Raw genomic sequence first — 16,872 nt, forward strand, 5'->3', positions numbered from 1 at the left:
TGCTCCTGCAGGAAGCATATTGTACATTTACTCTACCTGGCGAAAGACTTTCTAACTTGGGGAGAGTTTTTCTATCTGAAAGTTTGGGGACTACCTAAAAATCACTGCATGATTATATTCAAAAGAACAAAAAAAAGCAATTTTGGGTCTTCTAACACTTCGACCTCACTTTTAAAAAAATTGGACGGTTTTTTTATCAATCTTGAAGTATTATTTTTTGAAGCCTATAGAGAACGCAATTTGGGGATTTCTTTTCACATCCCCCAAATATAAAGTTCTAAAAATACTCCTAATTAAGTTTTGTCTAAATGAGTAAATGGACACTATGCTCCCTTGGGAGGTGAAATCTTTTGGCTTTTTGTTAAGGAAAAAGTTTATACAGGTGGCAACCTTACCTCTAGAGCTATGGATGCGCCTAAAAAATCCATTAGATAAGATAGTTTTAATGTTGAAAATCTCTTTGATTGATCATCCGAGATGTATGACCATGAAAAATAAAAAAAATTTAAGTCTTATAAATAGTACATTTTACAACGTATTATCTATACCGTTCATTTTCAAGATTTTTATATGTTTATAGATCTGCTTGATTTTAACCATTTTTGTAATTTAAAATTTTATAATTAGGTATAAAAATAGATTCTGAGATAATCTTGAGAACATGTTACATCAAAATTATACACCATGATAAATTTTGAAGGGTCACCTTACCTCTATAGCTATGGATGCATCCGTATGCCAACTGCACCCTTTTGTTAATGTTTGATTTGTGAGCAATGATCAAATACAATGGTTATACCATAGTATAATGTAACGACACTTTTAGAAAACTATGTTTGTGGTATTCGTATGACCTTGAATTTTGCGCATACACTTTTTTCATCTTAATAATCAATCCCCCCCAAAAAAAGGTTCAATTTGAACCCTAGATATGGTCAAAATGACTCCCCTCAAAAAATGAATCTAGACCATTCATTTTGTGAAATTCAAGATCTTAGCCTTTTTAAACTCAAAATCAAATTTTTTTTTTTAAGACTATTCATCTAATGATAATTAAGCCATCCAAAGATATTAGAAATGAAAAAATCCTTCTAAGGCCTAGATCTAAATATCTCATCAAAATGAACGGCCTATGTTAATTGGGCTAAACAAATACTTTCTAAATTGTGTTTTCAATTTTTCATTTTTTATGATTGTTCATTAGAATGAAAATAGTGTATATTTCAAAATTTGAATCAAACAAATAATTATAAAATGGTTTTTTTAAAGTTATTGCATCAAATCACTAAGTTGCATGCAATTATTGCCCTTCATTTGTAGGTGTTCCCCAATTCATTGTTTCAAACTCCGATAAAGAGGGGCGCGCGCGAGAAGAGCAATATACAATCAAATACAAGAGATTGTTCCAGACTTTAAGAAAGAGACAGAGGGAGGATGCACGGGTGAGGAGAGAGAAAGTGGAACAATCAAATCCTAGAGAGAGAGAGAGGGGCAGAATAAGCCCGCAAGGTTAAAAATCTCACAAAGGATCGAATCTAGCAATGAGAGAGAGAATGCTCGTGCACCCTAGAGAGAGTCCTAGTGCATCTTAGAGAGAGTAAGTCCTCGTGCATCCTAGAAAGAGAAAGTCCTCATGCACCCTAGAGAGAGAGTCCAATGCACCCTAGTGAAGTATCCAAATGAACGGTGAAGAAAGGAGAGAGAAGAACAGGGGCAATGAGAGAGGGCAAAGAGTGGAGGGATTGGAGAAGAGAGAGAAAGAGAGCCAAGTGCAAAAGAGAAAAGAGATGGTGTAATGCAAAGAAGAGCCATACTCCGGCAAGATCACAGTATACGTTTCCTCCATAAGATTTTGTAGCCTTTTTTTTTTTTGGTAATTTAATGGGGAAGACCTGCTTCTACTTTTTTTTATTTTTTAAATCAATTAAGGAGTTAATTTTTGAAGATATTAGTAATGTGGTATTAGTGGTGAGAATGAAAATCAGAACGGGGTAACTAGGGTGTGGAGTGCTACCACAACTACCCAAACCCTTTTCTCAATTTTGTACCCCACTTTAGAATCACTTCAACTAAAATAAAGCCGAAAATTGAGTTTCTAATGTTTAAATCGAATATCAAAGAAATGAATAATTTTATCAATTTCAAGAATTTTAGGATTTTTTTTAGACACATGGTGCGTACAAATTTTTTAAGTTGTTTTCTGTTGATATCTAGAAGATCCTCACAATGTTTAGGTCTTAATAATACTTTCCTAAATTAAATTTTTAGTCTTGGGAGAGGGGAGGCATGGTCACGCGGGAACATAAAATCTTATAGCAAAGAGAGACGTACTGTTCCGTATATCTTTGTGCGCGCCAAGAGAGGTCTAAATTCAAGGAACGGTAAATGATGATGAGCACGAATACTGTGCTCCCTCAAGAGCATAGTTTACTTCTACTCCCTCAGCCAAATGACTTACTTGGGAGGTTATTTCAATAGAAAATTTCGGTAACCGTCTTATAATTACTAGATAATTATGTTTAAAATAAAAAAAATTGAACTTTGAGGTTTTTAACACTTATATATCACCCTCTAAAATTGGACAGTATTATTTTAATCATGAGACATTATTTTTTTCAAGTACCTAGATAGTGTAATTAAGAATTTATTTTATTGAAGTTAATTTATATATCAAAGAGATTATATCTAAAGAAAATTAGAGTCCTAAAACTAATAGGAGGTGGGAATTTATTCAATAGAGTAAATGGATAATATACTCCCGAGAGAATAGAATCTCTTTTTGGAATGATGATAGGAAAGAGTTAGAGAGAGAAAAGGAGGGAAGGGGTGCAGGTGCAAAAGGCGCGGTGTGCCGATTCGAACGCATCTCATGTCGTTCCCGCTGTTTCGTGACGTACAAAAATCAACGAGAGAGAGAGAGGAGGGAGAAAGAGAGAGTTGCCTCCAAAAAACAACACATAAAAACTCCGCGCTCTCTTTCCCTCCACATTCCACCCAACTCAATTCCCTCCTCTCTCTCTCCTCGCCCCTCTCTCTCTCTCCTCGCCCCGCTCTCTCTCTTCCCCACTGCAAAACCACTTACCCTCTATCAAAACCACCTTCTCCCTCCACAAAAACCACCGATCCAGTTGGTATCTCTATCTACCCTTCTCTCTCTGACTATCTCATTCTCTCTCTACCAGTTTTCCCTCCCTTGTTTTTCACGCTCTCGTTCTTCAATGGTATGTCAGGTGGCAGAGCTTCTAATTGCTCCAAACCTCTGAAACGAAATCTGCCTTTTTGCACATCAAAACCCTTGTTTTCATCTTTCCACGAATATCACAGATTTCCAAACCCTCAACAGAAGGCAGTGACCAAATATGAATCACGTGTTATACATGCTAGATTACCTGTGAGTCTCCTCTGATTTGTTAAAAGTTTCATGGATGATATAAATGTAGAGGATTCTTGCTCTTTTTTCTCAGAATCTCTTATTTGTAACATTGGATTGATGAGTGGTTTAAGATTTGGGTTTTTTTATTTATTTCAAAGGCTTAAACTTCAGCTTTACCTGTATGATTCCTGGATTTACATTCTCAATGTGCTATTTTTTGTTAGCATAAAAGGTGCAATTTTTATTCAGTTTTTGTGGTGTTTTCATTTGATTTTAACTTTTCTCCATGATTGATGAAGATTGGTGCATTTCCAGATCTGTATTGAGTTTCTTATTTTGAAGTTTGCTTGCCTATATGAATTCCACATCCTCAAAATTATTATTCTTGTTTTTGTTGGCCTTGCAATTGCGGCGCTGATTAATTGGGACTGATTGCTTTCATGATGATAATATCTAGTTTCAGTTTTCTTATGGAATTATCAATTTATTGTAAATAATCGCTATGATTAATAAGTCTAGGATAATGGCAGTTCTGTGTTCTTGTAAGTTTTGCAGTTAGTTGTGTTTATGGATGCAATTCCTCTGAAAATTGTGATTCCTCTTTTTGTTGGTCCTGCAACTTGATTTTCTACAAATTGTCTGACACTGAAAACATCTGATTAATTTTTTTTGGTGTGATATTCATTTTTTTTTATGTTTTTATCTCCTGTTTACGAAGTTGACTTATGGTTGCAAATTGTGGTTTAGTTGTTTGCTTTTAGATTCCTTGCTTCCATGGAGTCAGTTCTTAAAAATGGTCTTTTATTTCTGTTGGTTTTATAACTATGGCATTGATTTCCTGCAAAATGTTTCGTGGAATTCATTGTTCAGTTTGTGCTAACAGTTACAAAGGGGCTTAATTTTTCATTGACAATCAAGTTTTAAAAAATCTGATGGGAGTGGAGTGCAAATGAACAGTTCTTCATTAGTCTTGCTCTTGCCCTTAGCAATTTTCCGATTTCTACTTTATGAGCAAAATTTGTGGGATTTTTCCATTTAGTTTCGCACTGTATCTTGTCTTCATTTTGGAAGCACAACATCAAGTCAATGAGCCAGATTTGAAGGTGTTTGAACAAGGCAATCGAAATTTATTTCAATTTTTGGTTCTGAGTGTATTTGCTAACTACTTATGATGCAAAAAATAAAAGAAAATTTTGTTTTTTCTATGTAATGGACTTTTCTAGAATTTATAGAAAAGCTAGGGGGTTTCCCTTTTCATTTTTGGGCTTGGGGAAATTAGGAGGGAAATGTTTGAATTTGAATTTAAAATTTGCTTGGGAAGATGTAATGTGTGTGGCTTGGGATGGGGTAGTGTCCATTATTGCTCCTAGAAAACTGCATTATGCATGGCTTGCAAAGGGGTATTGTGGATGGCTTCGGAAGGGGTAGAGTCCATTAGTGCTCCCATGAAAGTTAAGAGAACTTTGGCTAGGGAGCCAAGCCAAGTCCAAAAAAGGAAGATTTTTTACCTTGCTGAATGATTTTTTTTGCTGTGAATTTTCAAAAATCAGGAACATAGTTCCCGTTTTGGTTGGTCCTTGGATCCTCATTCAAGCCATTGAATCTAGGCTTTTTTAGCTTTAGCCTATTTTCTCTGTATCGCAGTTGAAATCCCTAGTTTCTACCCTATTGTGAACTGTTTCTCTCTGTTCTACATCAAATGGTATCGTAGCAGGAATCCTCTCTTTTGGGCCTATAGTTATGGCTGATAGAGGAGGATGTGGAGGCCGAGGTGGAGGTACTGTGCTATGGGCAGAATATCAGGAATTGTTGAGGAGATTCAATGAAATGGAACAACTGGTGGGTCATCTCTCCTACTTCAAACAAGAATCAGTTACTCATGGAAGTGAGAAATCGAGTGAAGAAAGTGTAAATCCTTTCCACAACCTAAGGGATAACCCTTCAGTGGAGGATAGGTTGGTCTTTACCCCAGCCAGGTCGGATCAATGTGCAAGACTCGATGTCCCTGAATTTTTGGGAATGTTTTTTGCCCGATGAATTTTTGGACCAGTTAGACAGTGTGGAGGCTTTCTTGTGGGAAGAAAAAAGGAGCACACAGGCTAGTGGCAACTAAGCATGTCTTTGTTGAGGGGGACCAGTGGGATGAGATTCTTGGATCGTTATTTGTTCATTAGACTGTTGACCATGCCAAATTTTTGGATAAATATTTGTTGTAGTTGAAGCAAACCTGGGATTATGACTTCGAAAACCCTGCACCGCTATAGAAGGGACTGCTAATTCAGTGCTGCTTCCTTTGGGCATTTTCTGCATTTGATCTTGAATTGCTCACACATATATATTGGTTCGTTTAAGCAAAAAGTGGAACTTGACTTCACATTCCCCTCTTGAGTCGCATATGCAATAGAGTTAACATCAAGGTATACCGGGGAAGGGGCTAGGGTCGTGGTGGTAGTACCCCACACCTTAGTCACCACGCTGTGGTTTCCATTCCCACCTTTAACACCACCCCTACTAATACCTTCAACAAGCTAACTCCTAATCTACTTGAAAAAACGGGTAGGGGCCTGTCTTCTCCACTGAATCAAAAAAAATAAAAATAAAAATGAAGGTGATCTCTTATTTAATGCTTTTGAGTCAATTATTAAGTTATTTGATTGAGAAATATTTTAGTGTCCCTCAAACAAGAAATGTTGTAAAGAGTGTATAGAACATATACACGTAAAGAACTTGTTGAATTTCAAGAAGTGGGAGCACTTTTCACGTTCTAAGGTTTGGGAAAGATTTTCTAGTATCTCAGTTGAAACTATTTATATAGCCATCTCGGATACAATAGCAGTTGGCTGAGGGCGAGTTTTGTACCGGATCTTGGAACAGATGGTTTTACACTATAAGTTGTGGTTTGTTAATTGATGGACACTGAAGAGCATGTTAGCTCTCCATGAGATTAACTCCTCTTCCACTTCTATTGCAGAAAATGTCACTTATATATATATATATATATATATATATGGAAAAAGCTGGCGTAGGCCCACTAGCTTACAGCTACATATGAGCCCAACGGCCCAGATTGATTTGGGTCGATCTAATGATCAAGATTGCATTTCATGTTTGAATTTTAATTTTTTTTTTCTATAAATCCAAATCACTTAAAATTTCGAGCGTGTGTTCTTTAAAAATAGGAGAATCTAATCAAAATATAAAAAAACTAATTTGCAAAAAATATATTGACCAAAATATCCCCGAAACTTTTCATGGGTATTTTGGTCAATTTATATTTTGCAAATTATTTTTTAAATATTTTTATTAGATGATTCTTTATGAGAAAAATAGCAGCCTAAAATTTCATGTGATTTGGACTTGTAGAAAAAAAATTAAAATTAAAATACAAAATGAGGTTGTAATCGTCAGATCGACCCAAATTGAATCTGGACCGTTGGGCTCATATGTAGCTGTAGGCTAGTGGGCCTACGCCAGCTTTTTCCTATATATATATATATATATATATATAATATTATATTTGTAAAACCCGTGGACTTCAGGTGATTCTCTTCTTGAAAAACACAGGCAACACATTTGGCTGTTTGAATGTAATAGGCAACATGTTCTTGTAACAATGCCTTTTGTACCCTTTCTAACAATCACTGCCCTAATTCAGAAACAAGAGAGACCACAAGTCCACCTTTAATCTCTCTTGCGATGCATGTGTGCTCTTGGTTATCTTCACCTCTTTTTCTAGAGCATTGGCATATGTTCTCTTAAGAAGCATGGGAGAACCGCAAGGGTGCGTGGTAAAATTGGGAAAGATGTGGAAAACATACTTGGGAAAAATACTGTTGGAATACAATGGAATCATGTAGCCCCCAAAATACCCCATAGGTGATGATCCTACAGCTTTTTAAGCTATTTCCTGAAGGACAAATACCCCACGCATACTCCATTAAATACCCCACGCATACTCCATTTTTCTTCATATTGTGGTATCCTTTGCTTGCTTTGTTTCCTTCATTCTTTTATCATTGTTATCATTTGTTAATTCATGGCAATTACTTTCAATAACAGTTAAACCAGAAGTCTGAGATAGAAGATTATGAAGTTGAGACTAGTGACTGGACAGAGAGTGAAGGATATATGGAAGCAGTCAACAGTCCTGTAGTCACACCAGTGCCAGGAACTGGTGGCAGGCGTTATTCGCGGGCAAAGGTTTCTAAAATCAGAAGATCTATACCTCAAAGTCCTTCATTGAATGACAGTGAGAAATCCTTGTTTGCTCCATTTTTATCCTCTGCTCTTATGCAAATTAAGTTCTCTATCCACCAAATTCTGGAAATAGAGGTTTTTGATTTTTGTTTATTGATTTGTCCTTCATTGAGAAATCCTTGTTTGCTCCATTTTTATCCTCTGCTCTTATGCAAATGAAGTTCTCTATCCACCAAATTCTGGAAATAGACGGTTTTTGATTTTTGTTTATTGATTTGAGAAATCCTTGTTTGCTCCATTTTTATCCTCTGCTCTTATGCAAATAAGTTCGCTATCCACCAAATTCTGGAAGTAGAGGTTTTTGATTTTTGTTTACTGATTTGCTTGTTTTGCAGGTTCACCTTCTAAGAATACTTTGACTCCTGTTGGTACCTGCCGTTATGACAGCTCACTAGGTAAATAAAAATGGAACAAGATATGATGTTGCTTACGAGACATGCATATGATATGCAGATGCTGAGAATCTTGTAATTATGTATGGGTGATTGTACATATGACTCATATTATGCAATTTGCCCTCTGCAGTTTGGTACTTGAATGATGGACCGAGTTTATTTGGTTTTTGCTCTTTCAAGTTTGTTTTTTGAAGTTTTGCACTAGTTTCTTTTTAAATGAAAGAAAGAACTTGAATGTTTGCACTGTTGTTCAAGTAACTGCTTAAGACGGCAGAATGGAACGTAGAAAGCTTCAACTTGCTAGGCTCTTTTGTATAAATATGAGTTTTTGGTGGATATAATATGCATTTGTCCCCCGCTCTGCCATATAGTTTTCCTCTCTAAAGTGAGTCAATACTTGCTAATGTTGTCTCTTCTGCTGTCTCATGAAACCCTGAACATCTTAATGCAGGCTTGTTGACAAAGAAATTCATTACGTTAATAAAACAAGCAGAAGGTGGGATCCTTGATCTGAATGAGGCTGCTGATACTTTAGAGGTGAGTAATGGAGTTTGGGATGCTTTGGCTTTGCTTTCTGTCATGTTTTAGCTCTGCCAATTTATTTGATTTGACTCTTGGCAGGTTCAAAAGAGGAGAATCTACGATATAACAAATGTTCTGGAAGGAATAGGACTTATAGAGAAAACATTGAAGAACAGAATACGTTGGAAGTAACCTCTGAAATCTTCCTCAATTTCTTTTAAATGTGTATCATATTGCTATTGGCTATATATATTTTTATTATCTATAAAACTTTTCCTATAACTGTTGTAATAGGGGACTTGAAGAGTCAAGGCCTGGGGAGCTAATCAATGGAGTTGCAATGCTTCAGGTACTTAATCATGCATCACATACTGAAATGGTGGTTAAAGTCATTGGTTATGATTGTGTGGCCTTGTCTTCTGCTCTCTTTGGCAGTTAATATGTGCACGCGGTATGCCTTTTCGTTGAATTATGGATGTATGTTACGGTTAAACTTATGTTAAAGGGTTTGTGTCATATGCTCAGTGCTTTTCTGTATCACCTTATTGGTTGGTTGTGTAAATCGCGAACTTGCAGACAGTAGTTAATAGTTTGTTTCTGCCTGGGGCTTTGAGTTACTTGTGTGCAAGATGTATGGTTGTTAATGTCATACATGAGTCTTCAACCTTTGGTTTGGCACGAACTTGCAGACAGTAGGTAATAGTTTGTTTCTGCCTGGGGCTTTGAGTTACTTGTCTGCAAGATGTATGGTTGTTAATTTCATACATGAGTCTTCAACCTTTGGTTTGGTTGTTAATTTCATACACGAGTCTTCAACCTTTGGTTTGGCGGGAAATGATGGATACCGCTTCCTGAAGGCATAAGCACCTGGATGACTGTTCAGGTTCTGAAGTTTAAATCAAAGACCTCTTTAAGATCTACCACCCTTGTCGCCATGGGTTTTTTTTGTGAATTTTAACGAGATGCTCCTTTAACCAACTAAAAATCGAATATTATCTTTGACGTACTCTTTTCATTGATAAATTATATTCTGAGTTATGCTCAGTGAAATTTTGCATCCATGCTTCAATTGCGTTAGCATTTTTATGTATGCACGTTTCTGTTAATTGGGAAATAGGACCTCAGGGAAACATAAGAGTGGTGAATCTTTCATGTAGTATTGGTGACTTTTCTTCTTTGGGATAAATTTGTAATGTTGGAGATCTGTTGAATATCCACATGGCAAAATGGGATCACCATTTTATGCTTCTTCGCTTTTAGGGGGTTCAAAAGGGTTCTGTTCTATGGCTCTATCATTTAACCATGGAAGACATTATCCCAAGCACTTGTCAAAACTAGATGTCTTGGGTGGTTCAAAAGGTGTCTTGGGTGGTTCAAAAGGGTTGTATTCTATGGCTCTATCAGTTAACCATGGAAGACAAGGAATTCATAAAATAGATCCATTACAGGCATTTGACATTATGTGAAGAATGTTTTAGAATACGAATTAGTATTAGCATGCGATGGCCACACGCGCTAAAATAAAGGAAAGAGTATAATGTTACTCTCATGGATAAGCTGAGATGCAGTTCATTCCATTACCAGATGTCATACATATTTGAATTTTAAAATATTGAATTAAATGGTGAAGATTATTTCTTTTTGGGCTTTTCAAGTAGAAAGCTTTATAAGATATTACTTTTAAGATATTGGACTTCTTTACTGTTTTGCCCATCCTTTAAAGACAAAACTCAAAATTTTATTTTTGACTTCGACTCTCTTACCTTTTCTAGAGGAGTAAATTGACTGTTGTGCCCATCCTTTAAAGACAAATCTTTGAGTCTCTTTTTTTCGCATTTAGACACGTTTTTCCTATTGTTTCTTCCCTCCCCATTGCGTCCCCCACCCCAAAACCCCAAAACAAAAAACCAATGTTTTTAGTTCTTCTCTTTCGCACATTCTCCATAAAACTCAACTCACTATTCCTTCCTCTCACATTCTTTCGCTAAACACCCAACCCCTTGCAGGCTGAAGTCGAGAATATGAGCATTAAGGAGCACAAACTCGATGATAGCATAAGGTTTGCTCGTCACCCATCACCTTATTCTTTTTATCTTTAGTTGAATTTGTTGCTCTACTAAAGCATTGTCCCTTCTGCAGAGATAAGCAAGAGAGGTTGAGGATTCTCAGCGAAGATGAAAACAATAAAAAGTACGTAAACTTATATCTGTTTGAAGGTTGAGAGAACTTATATCTGTTTGAAGTTTGAAGGTTGAGAGAACTTATATCTGTTTGAAGTTTGAGAGAAGCTATCTTCTTAAAGATGTTGGAGAAGGAAATGGATATATTTTGGAAAAACCCTGAAAGAAATCTTATATTTCATTTTGTATTGGAAGTTTCCTTGATGATTGTTTTTCGTTGATTGTTTAGATGGCTATATGTGACTGAAGAAGATATCAAGAGCCTTCCTTGCTTTCAGGTTTGACCCATGTAACTTGGAGCTCTATGTATGGTACTTTTGGACAAAACACCTGAATTTGAATTTATAGAAGCAAAGTGCTCTTTTGTGTTTTTGCTAATTTTTCCTGAGACCCAGATTCAATTTTTTTTTTCATATGACAGAATGAGACACTCATCGCAATAAAGGCACCTCATGGCACCACTCTGGAGGTCCCAGATCCTGATGAGGTGGGTAATACATATAACATGGGGGTAAAACCCATGGCAATCATGTGGAAATTCCTGATAGGTGAAATGTCTCTATCGACAGGCCCCTGATTATCCACAAAGGCGATACCAAATGCTTCTTAGGAGCACTATGGGCCCAATTGATGTCTACTTAGTCAGGTGCTTTTCAATTTCATGGGAGCACACTTTTATTTTATTTTCATATTATTTCCGCATTTGAAATTGAAATGGATGTCCCCCATCCCACAAATAGTCCTTTTCTTGGATAAATGATGCCTCACTTTGGAACGTTAGTTGTTCATAGTGTTTTATGGTAGTTAATTTTTTAAGCATATCATCTATATATTTCACCACCTACACTTCTGTATGATTTTTGGATGGCTATTTACTTCGTTGCTTCTAAAAGTTTTTTAGGGTTAGTAGTTGGTTTCTCTCCTATTTTTAAAATTAACTGAGGTGTGAATTTAACGAAAGAAAGGAGCACTATGGGCCCAATTGATGTCTACTTAGTCAGGTGCTTTTCAATTTCAAGGGAGCACACTTTTATTTTATTTTCATATTATTTGAAATTGAAATGGATGTCCCCCATCCCACAAATAGTCCTTTTCTTGGATAAATGATGCCTCACTTTGGAACATTAGTTGTTCATAGTGTTTTATGTTAGTTAATTTTTTAGCCATATCATCTATATATTTCACCACCTACACTTCTGTATTAACTGAGATGTGAATTTAACGAAAGAATGGAAAGTTTTTTAGGGTTAGTAGTTGGTTTCTCTCCTATTTTAAAAATTAACTGAGATGTGAATTTAACGAAAGAGTGGGGCATTGTTATCTGGAAATGATCTAACCTAGTGATTGGTTATTTATCCAAGTTCTGTTTTGTGTTTTCCTTTTTTCCCATGCCGTTGATTTTTAAGAAAAAGGTTATGAAATTTTAGAAAAAGGCTATGAAATTATATTTGCTTTTAAGTTCATTCTTGCATTTTTTTGTCATATGCATCTGTCAGTTATTTGTATCATGCCCCTGAAAATTAACCAGGAAAAGTAAGTGATAATCTTGTGGACTATAGGAAAACCATAATCCATTACTGATGGAGCATCCCATTCTCCCCATAACTGTCCTTTGATGACGATGATGTGATGGATTATGGGAAGCCTTTTCCCAAATATTTGGGTTCGGCTACACGAATCTTGGTCTGCCATTATGCTCTATCAAGGGCCCTACCTTCAATGGGGTTGTCTTTTTTGAGCCTTCCATTTGATGTATTTCCCATAATCTACTGGATTATATTATTCTTGCCATAATCTAATGGATTATATTATTCTTTCACTTTTTTGAGCCTTCCATTTGATGTATTTCCCATAATCTACTGGATTATATTATTCTTGCCATAATCTAATGGATTATATTATTCTTTCACATAAACAATTCTGACGTCTCTTTTGATGGATTATATTATATTATTCTTTCACATAAACAATTCTGACATCTCTTTTGATTTTTTACTCTGTAGTCAATTTGATGAGAAGATTGAGGTCTGACGTCTCTTTTGATTTTTTACTCTGTAGTCAATTTGATGAGAAGATTGAGGACATGAATAACATAGAGTCTCAACCCATAGACATGATCCCTACTTCTGTAGTCAGTAACAACAGCAGAGTACAGCCAGAGTTTCCTGCGATGGGCTTATTGAAAGATATGGGGCATGTTCAAGATGGTCAAACTACGTCGTCTAGTTCATGCAACTCACAGGATCTTGCAGGTGGAATGATGAAAATTGTACCATCTTACGTAAATGTAAGTGTTTTCTAGACTTAATTTTTAATTTTCTATTCCTCAATTTTCAATTTTTTAGCCCCTCACTGATTGAGGAAAATCACAGATTGAGAACTCTTAATGCGTATGCTTTGATTGTTGCAGCTTGATACTGATTACTGGCTTTCTTCTCTTAATGCGTCTGCTTTGATTGTTGCAGCTTGATGCTGATTACTGGCTTTCAGCAGATGCTGGAGTCAGCATGACTGATATGTGGAAGAGTGGATGTATCCTTCACAAACTTTCGTATTCTTGCAGTCCACCTATCTCTCACACACAAGCTCATCCGCAAACACAAACAACTTACTGGATTGGGATGTAACCAACCATCTTTCTCTCTCTCTCTCTCTCTCTCTCTCTACTGAACTGGCAGTGTTACCAGCTATGAATCACAGATACTTCATTGCATTCCTATGTTATAATGAGATCATGTCAAAATTTACCGAAAATATTGGTGTATTCACTTTCCTAGCCTTATCCATCTGTTATAGCTTACAAGTTGAGCTGCCGCTCTGTAAATCCTTGCTTTGATCTTTCTTCTGTGTTTCTTCCATATTCCTGGTCAATGTAAAATACGTAGCCTTATCCATGTGTCATAGCTTACAAGCTGAGCTGTGGCCAAGTAAAATACAGTGGTGAAGTAAAATAAAGTATTATTTATCTTTTCCCTTGACTCTGCTTAGCTAGTGTTGCAGTTCATGAAGATGAAAGAATTAATTTGGACAAGTATCCAGTGGCAGATTCAGGAGTTTTACAGCGACATATCCCATCATCTTGTAATCATGAGGTGCAGAATTTCACTCAATCTGAACTGTGAAGACAGTTGAGTACCTGAACTGGACCCATATGCTTTGTAAAGCCCAAGACCTATGTGACTAGATTAGCTTGCTGGTCTGAGGAGGTTGGTGCCTGGAGCATGTAAAGAATTTGACAACTAATGGTGCAATGGACTCAAACCACAAGAAGCAACCGATGCATCGATTGAGAGGATGTTGATTCCCAGCCGATCTTCAGCTTTAAAGAGAAGGTTAAATGTGTAAACAAAATTGAATGGCATGGCGAATAAGTTCGCATTTGGCTTGGGTTCTTGTTAATAGTAAGCTTCCACTGAAAATGTGGTTTTGTTAAATTCCATGGATTGCCTGATATTAATGGAAAGTTTGGAATTGGAATGTTCGTCATGTGTCATGTAATTACTAGTTTCCCTGGCGAATAAGTTCGCATTTGGCTTGCGTTTATGTGGTTTTGTTAAATTCCATCGATTGCCTGATATTAATGCAAAGTTTGGAATTGGAATGTCCATCATGTGTCATGTAATTACTAGTTTCCCTACTGATTAATAGGGCGTTTGTAGTTTTGTGACCTGATTAGATGATTTCAGCTGTTGGGGCCAGCAGGGAATGAATTACTGGCCTTGCTGGTACTTTGACTATCCCATCCTAGACTATCCTGGAGACAGGCAGGGTGCCCCTGTGCTGACCTGTTTTGGCACTATGTTCGTGAGTTTTTAGATTTTTTCGCCTGTTTTGGCACTATGGTCGTGAGTTTTTAGATGTGCATTTTTTTGAAAGTGTGGTTGAGAGATCGGTAGGAGTGTGGTGTCCGATGGGCCCACTTGCATGCATATGAAAGCCCTATGGGGGATGGAGTGCAAGGTTAATCTTGTTCTGAATGGTTGGTATACTCTTTGAGGAGTGTGGTGTCTGATGGGTCCCCTTCCCTAGATTCTCAAGGTGCATCAGGGGGCCATCTGGGTCCTTTGGGACCCCACTCTTCATTCCTTAACTCCTGGATTGACCAATTTTCTCCTGTATGCATCTGGGTCCTTTAGGACCCCACTCTTCATTCCTTAACTCCTGGATGCATCTGGGTCCTTTGGGACCCCACTCTTCATTCCTTAAGAGAGAGACTGTGACTGATCAGTCACAGTCTCTCTCTCTTTACTGTCCGATGGCCTGCATTGAAAAATTCATTGCTATCTACAGACCCAACTCAGACTGCCTCAAACCCTCTTTTTGTTCCGAGTTCCAATTTATGGCCTCTGTCGGTCCTCCCACTTGGTGTTTGGGTGGGGACTTCAACGTCACTCGGTGGTTCCATGACCACAATTCTAACAATTAGATTACTCCTGCCATGGTTCTATTCTCGGATTTTATAACTCAAAATTTGCTCATCGATATCCCTCTTAAAGGGGCCCAGTTCATATGGTCCAGTCATTCCAGTGCCCCATCCCTTTCCAATATTGACTGGATCCTTATTTCCATGGAGTGGGATCGTCGCTCCCTGAGCACTCACTTTGCTGCTCTACGCAAACCAACATTCGAACCTTGCCCAATCTGCTCTATGCGAACCAACATTCGAACCTTGCCCAATCTGCTCTATGCGAACCAACATTCGAACCTTGCCCAATCCTCCTTAACACTCTGGCTGTTACTAGAGGCCCCAAGCCTTTCCGGTTCCCCAAGCCTTTTTGGTTCGAGTCGTCCTGGCTTGAAGAGCCCAACGTTTTCAATTTGGTGCAATCCTGGTGGGGTTTATACTCGTCCATGGTCCACGGTTGGGCCAGATTCTGCTTTCAATAGAAATTACACCTCCTTAAATCCTCGCTGAAGACTTGGAGCTCCCATCTCCCGAGTAACTTTCACTCTCAAAAGGAAGCCCTCCTTCAAAGGGGATAATATCGATAGTATCGAGGAGGCAAGACCTCTACTCACGGCAGAACAGAATTGGACCTTCGAGCTAAAGCTAAGTTAGACTACTAACTAACTCTTCAAAAGGAGGAAATATATTGGTCCCAAAGGAGAAACAAGTGGCTCAAATTAGGAGACTTCAACATGGGGTACTTCCATAAAATAGCAAACTGTCAGAGGCGCCAAAACTCCATCACCCACCTTAGGGTGGACAACTCCATCCTCGATCAAACTGCACTTATTGAACAAGCTGTCATTCAGTTCTTTGCTCAGCTCTTCTCAGCCACTTCGGGAGTGAGACCATCCATAGATGACCTTGCGTTTCTCACTCTACCCACTGAAATTTCAAACTGGTTGGAATGCCCTCCCGCCCTCCCTCCCTCCCTCCCGATATTCTTGCTTTTTTCTCTAAGTTCCATTCTAGAGGTGTGATAAACAAAGCTGTGAGCGTCACCTTCATAGCTCTCATTCTAAAAATGGAGCAGAGCAACTTAGAGACTTCAGACCCATTAGCCCTCCTTCTACTCACCAAATAGCTCCTATAAATTGCTTTCCAAAGTCCTTGCCTCTAGGCTGAGGGCTGTTCTCAATTGGGTGATCTCCCCTTCCCAAGGGGCTTTTGTTAAAGACCGCTAGATACTAGAGGGCGTACTTATAGCCCATGAGTGTATTCACACAAGGCACTCGTCTAAGACCTCCGACCTAGTCATAAAATTTGATTGGGAGAAATTTTACGACCACATTGAGTGGTCGATCCTTGATGAGACTATGAGTAGGATGGCTCTTGGATCCACATGGAGGCAATGAATCCAAGGGTGCATCTTAATTCCTTTTTTCTCTATTTTGATAAATGGTTCCCTCAAAGGCCATTTCCCAGCGACTAGAGGACTTCGCCAAGTTGATTCTTTGTCACTATTCCTTTTTGCTATTATGACTGAAATCTTCGGTTCCTCTATCTCTATGCGTTACCAAACCGGCCTACTCAGTGGCTTTAAATCCAGTTCTCATGGTCGAAGAATTGCCTTCTCCCTACTGTTATGCCTAGGCATGCCAGGCAGACTCACTCTTATACAAGCTACCCTCGCTAATACCTCGGTATTTCAAATGTCGCTATTCCACATTCACCCCTCAGTTGTGGCAAGATTGGAGA

The 16,872-nt window shown here is 37.8% G+C and overlaps 1 protein-coding gene across 2 annotated transcripts; it reads left to right on the top strand.

The window, feature by feature from the left end:
- Window positions 1-2,987: 2,987 nt before the first annotated feature.
- LOC18426887 (transcription factor E2FA) lies at window positions 2,988-14,208 on the top strand. 2 transcript variants are annotated; one of them, XR_016041414.1, is made up of 14 exons: window positions 2,988-3,391; window positions 7,433-7,622; window positions 7,966-8,025; window positions 8,477-8,562; window positions 8,647-8,735; window positions 8,842-8,896; window positions 10,554-10,606; window positions 10,687-10,737; window positions 10,957-11,005; window positions 11,149-11,214; window positions 11,297-11,373; window positions 12,731-13,014; window positions 13,193-13,259; window positions 13,716-14,208. XR_016041414.1 is itself a non-coding variant. In XM_088847939.1 (14 exons), the coding sequence occupies exons 1-14, from the start codon at window positions 3,224-3,226 to the stop codon at window positions 13,847-13,849; spliced, it is 1,374 nt and encodes a 457-aa protein (XP_088704065.1). In that variant the 5' UTR covers window positions 2,988-3,223; the 3' UTR covers window positions 13,850-14,208. The 2 variants fall into 2 exon arrangements, 1 of the variants encoding a protein (XP_088704065.1); XM_088847939.1 differs by having other exon boundaries at window positions 12,786-13,014.
- Window positions 14,209-16,872: the final 2,664 nt, after the last annotated feature.

The sequence above is a fragment of the Amborella trichopoda genome, chromosome 9 (genome assembly GCF_054954075.1).
Source record: "Amborella trichopoda isolate Santa Cruz 75 chromosome 9, AtrichopodaSantaCruz75HAP2 v2.0, whole genome shotgun sequence".
Lineage (NCBI taxonomy): Eukaryota > Viridiplantae > Streptophyta > Magnoliopsida > Amborellales > Amborellaceae > Amborella > Amborella trichopoda.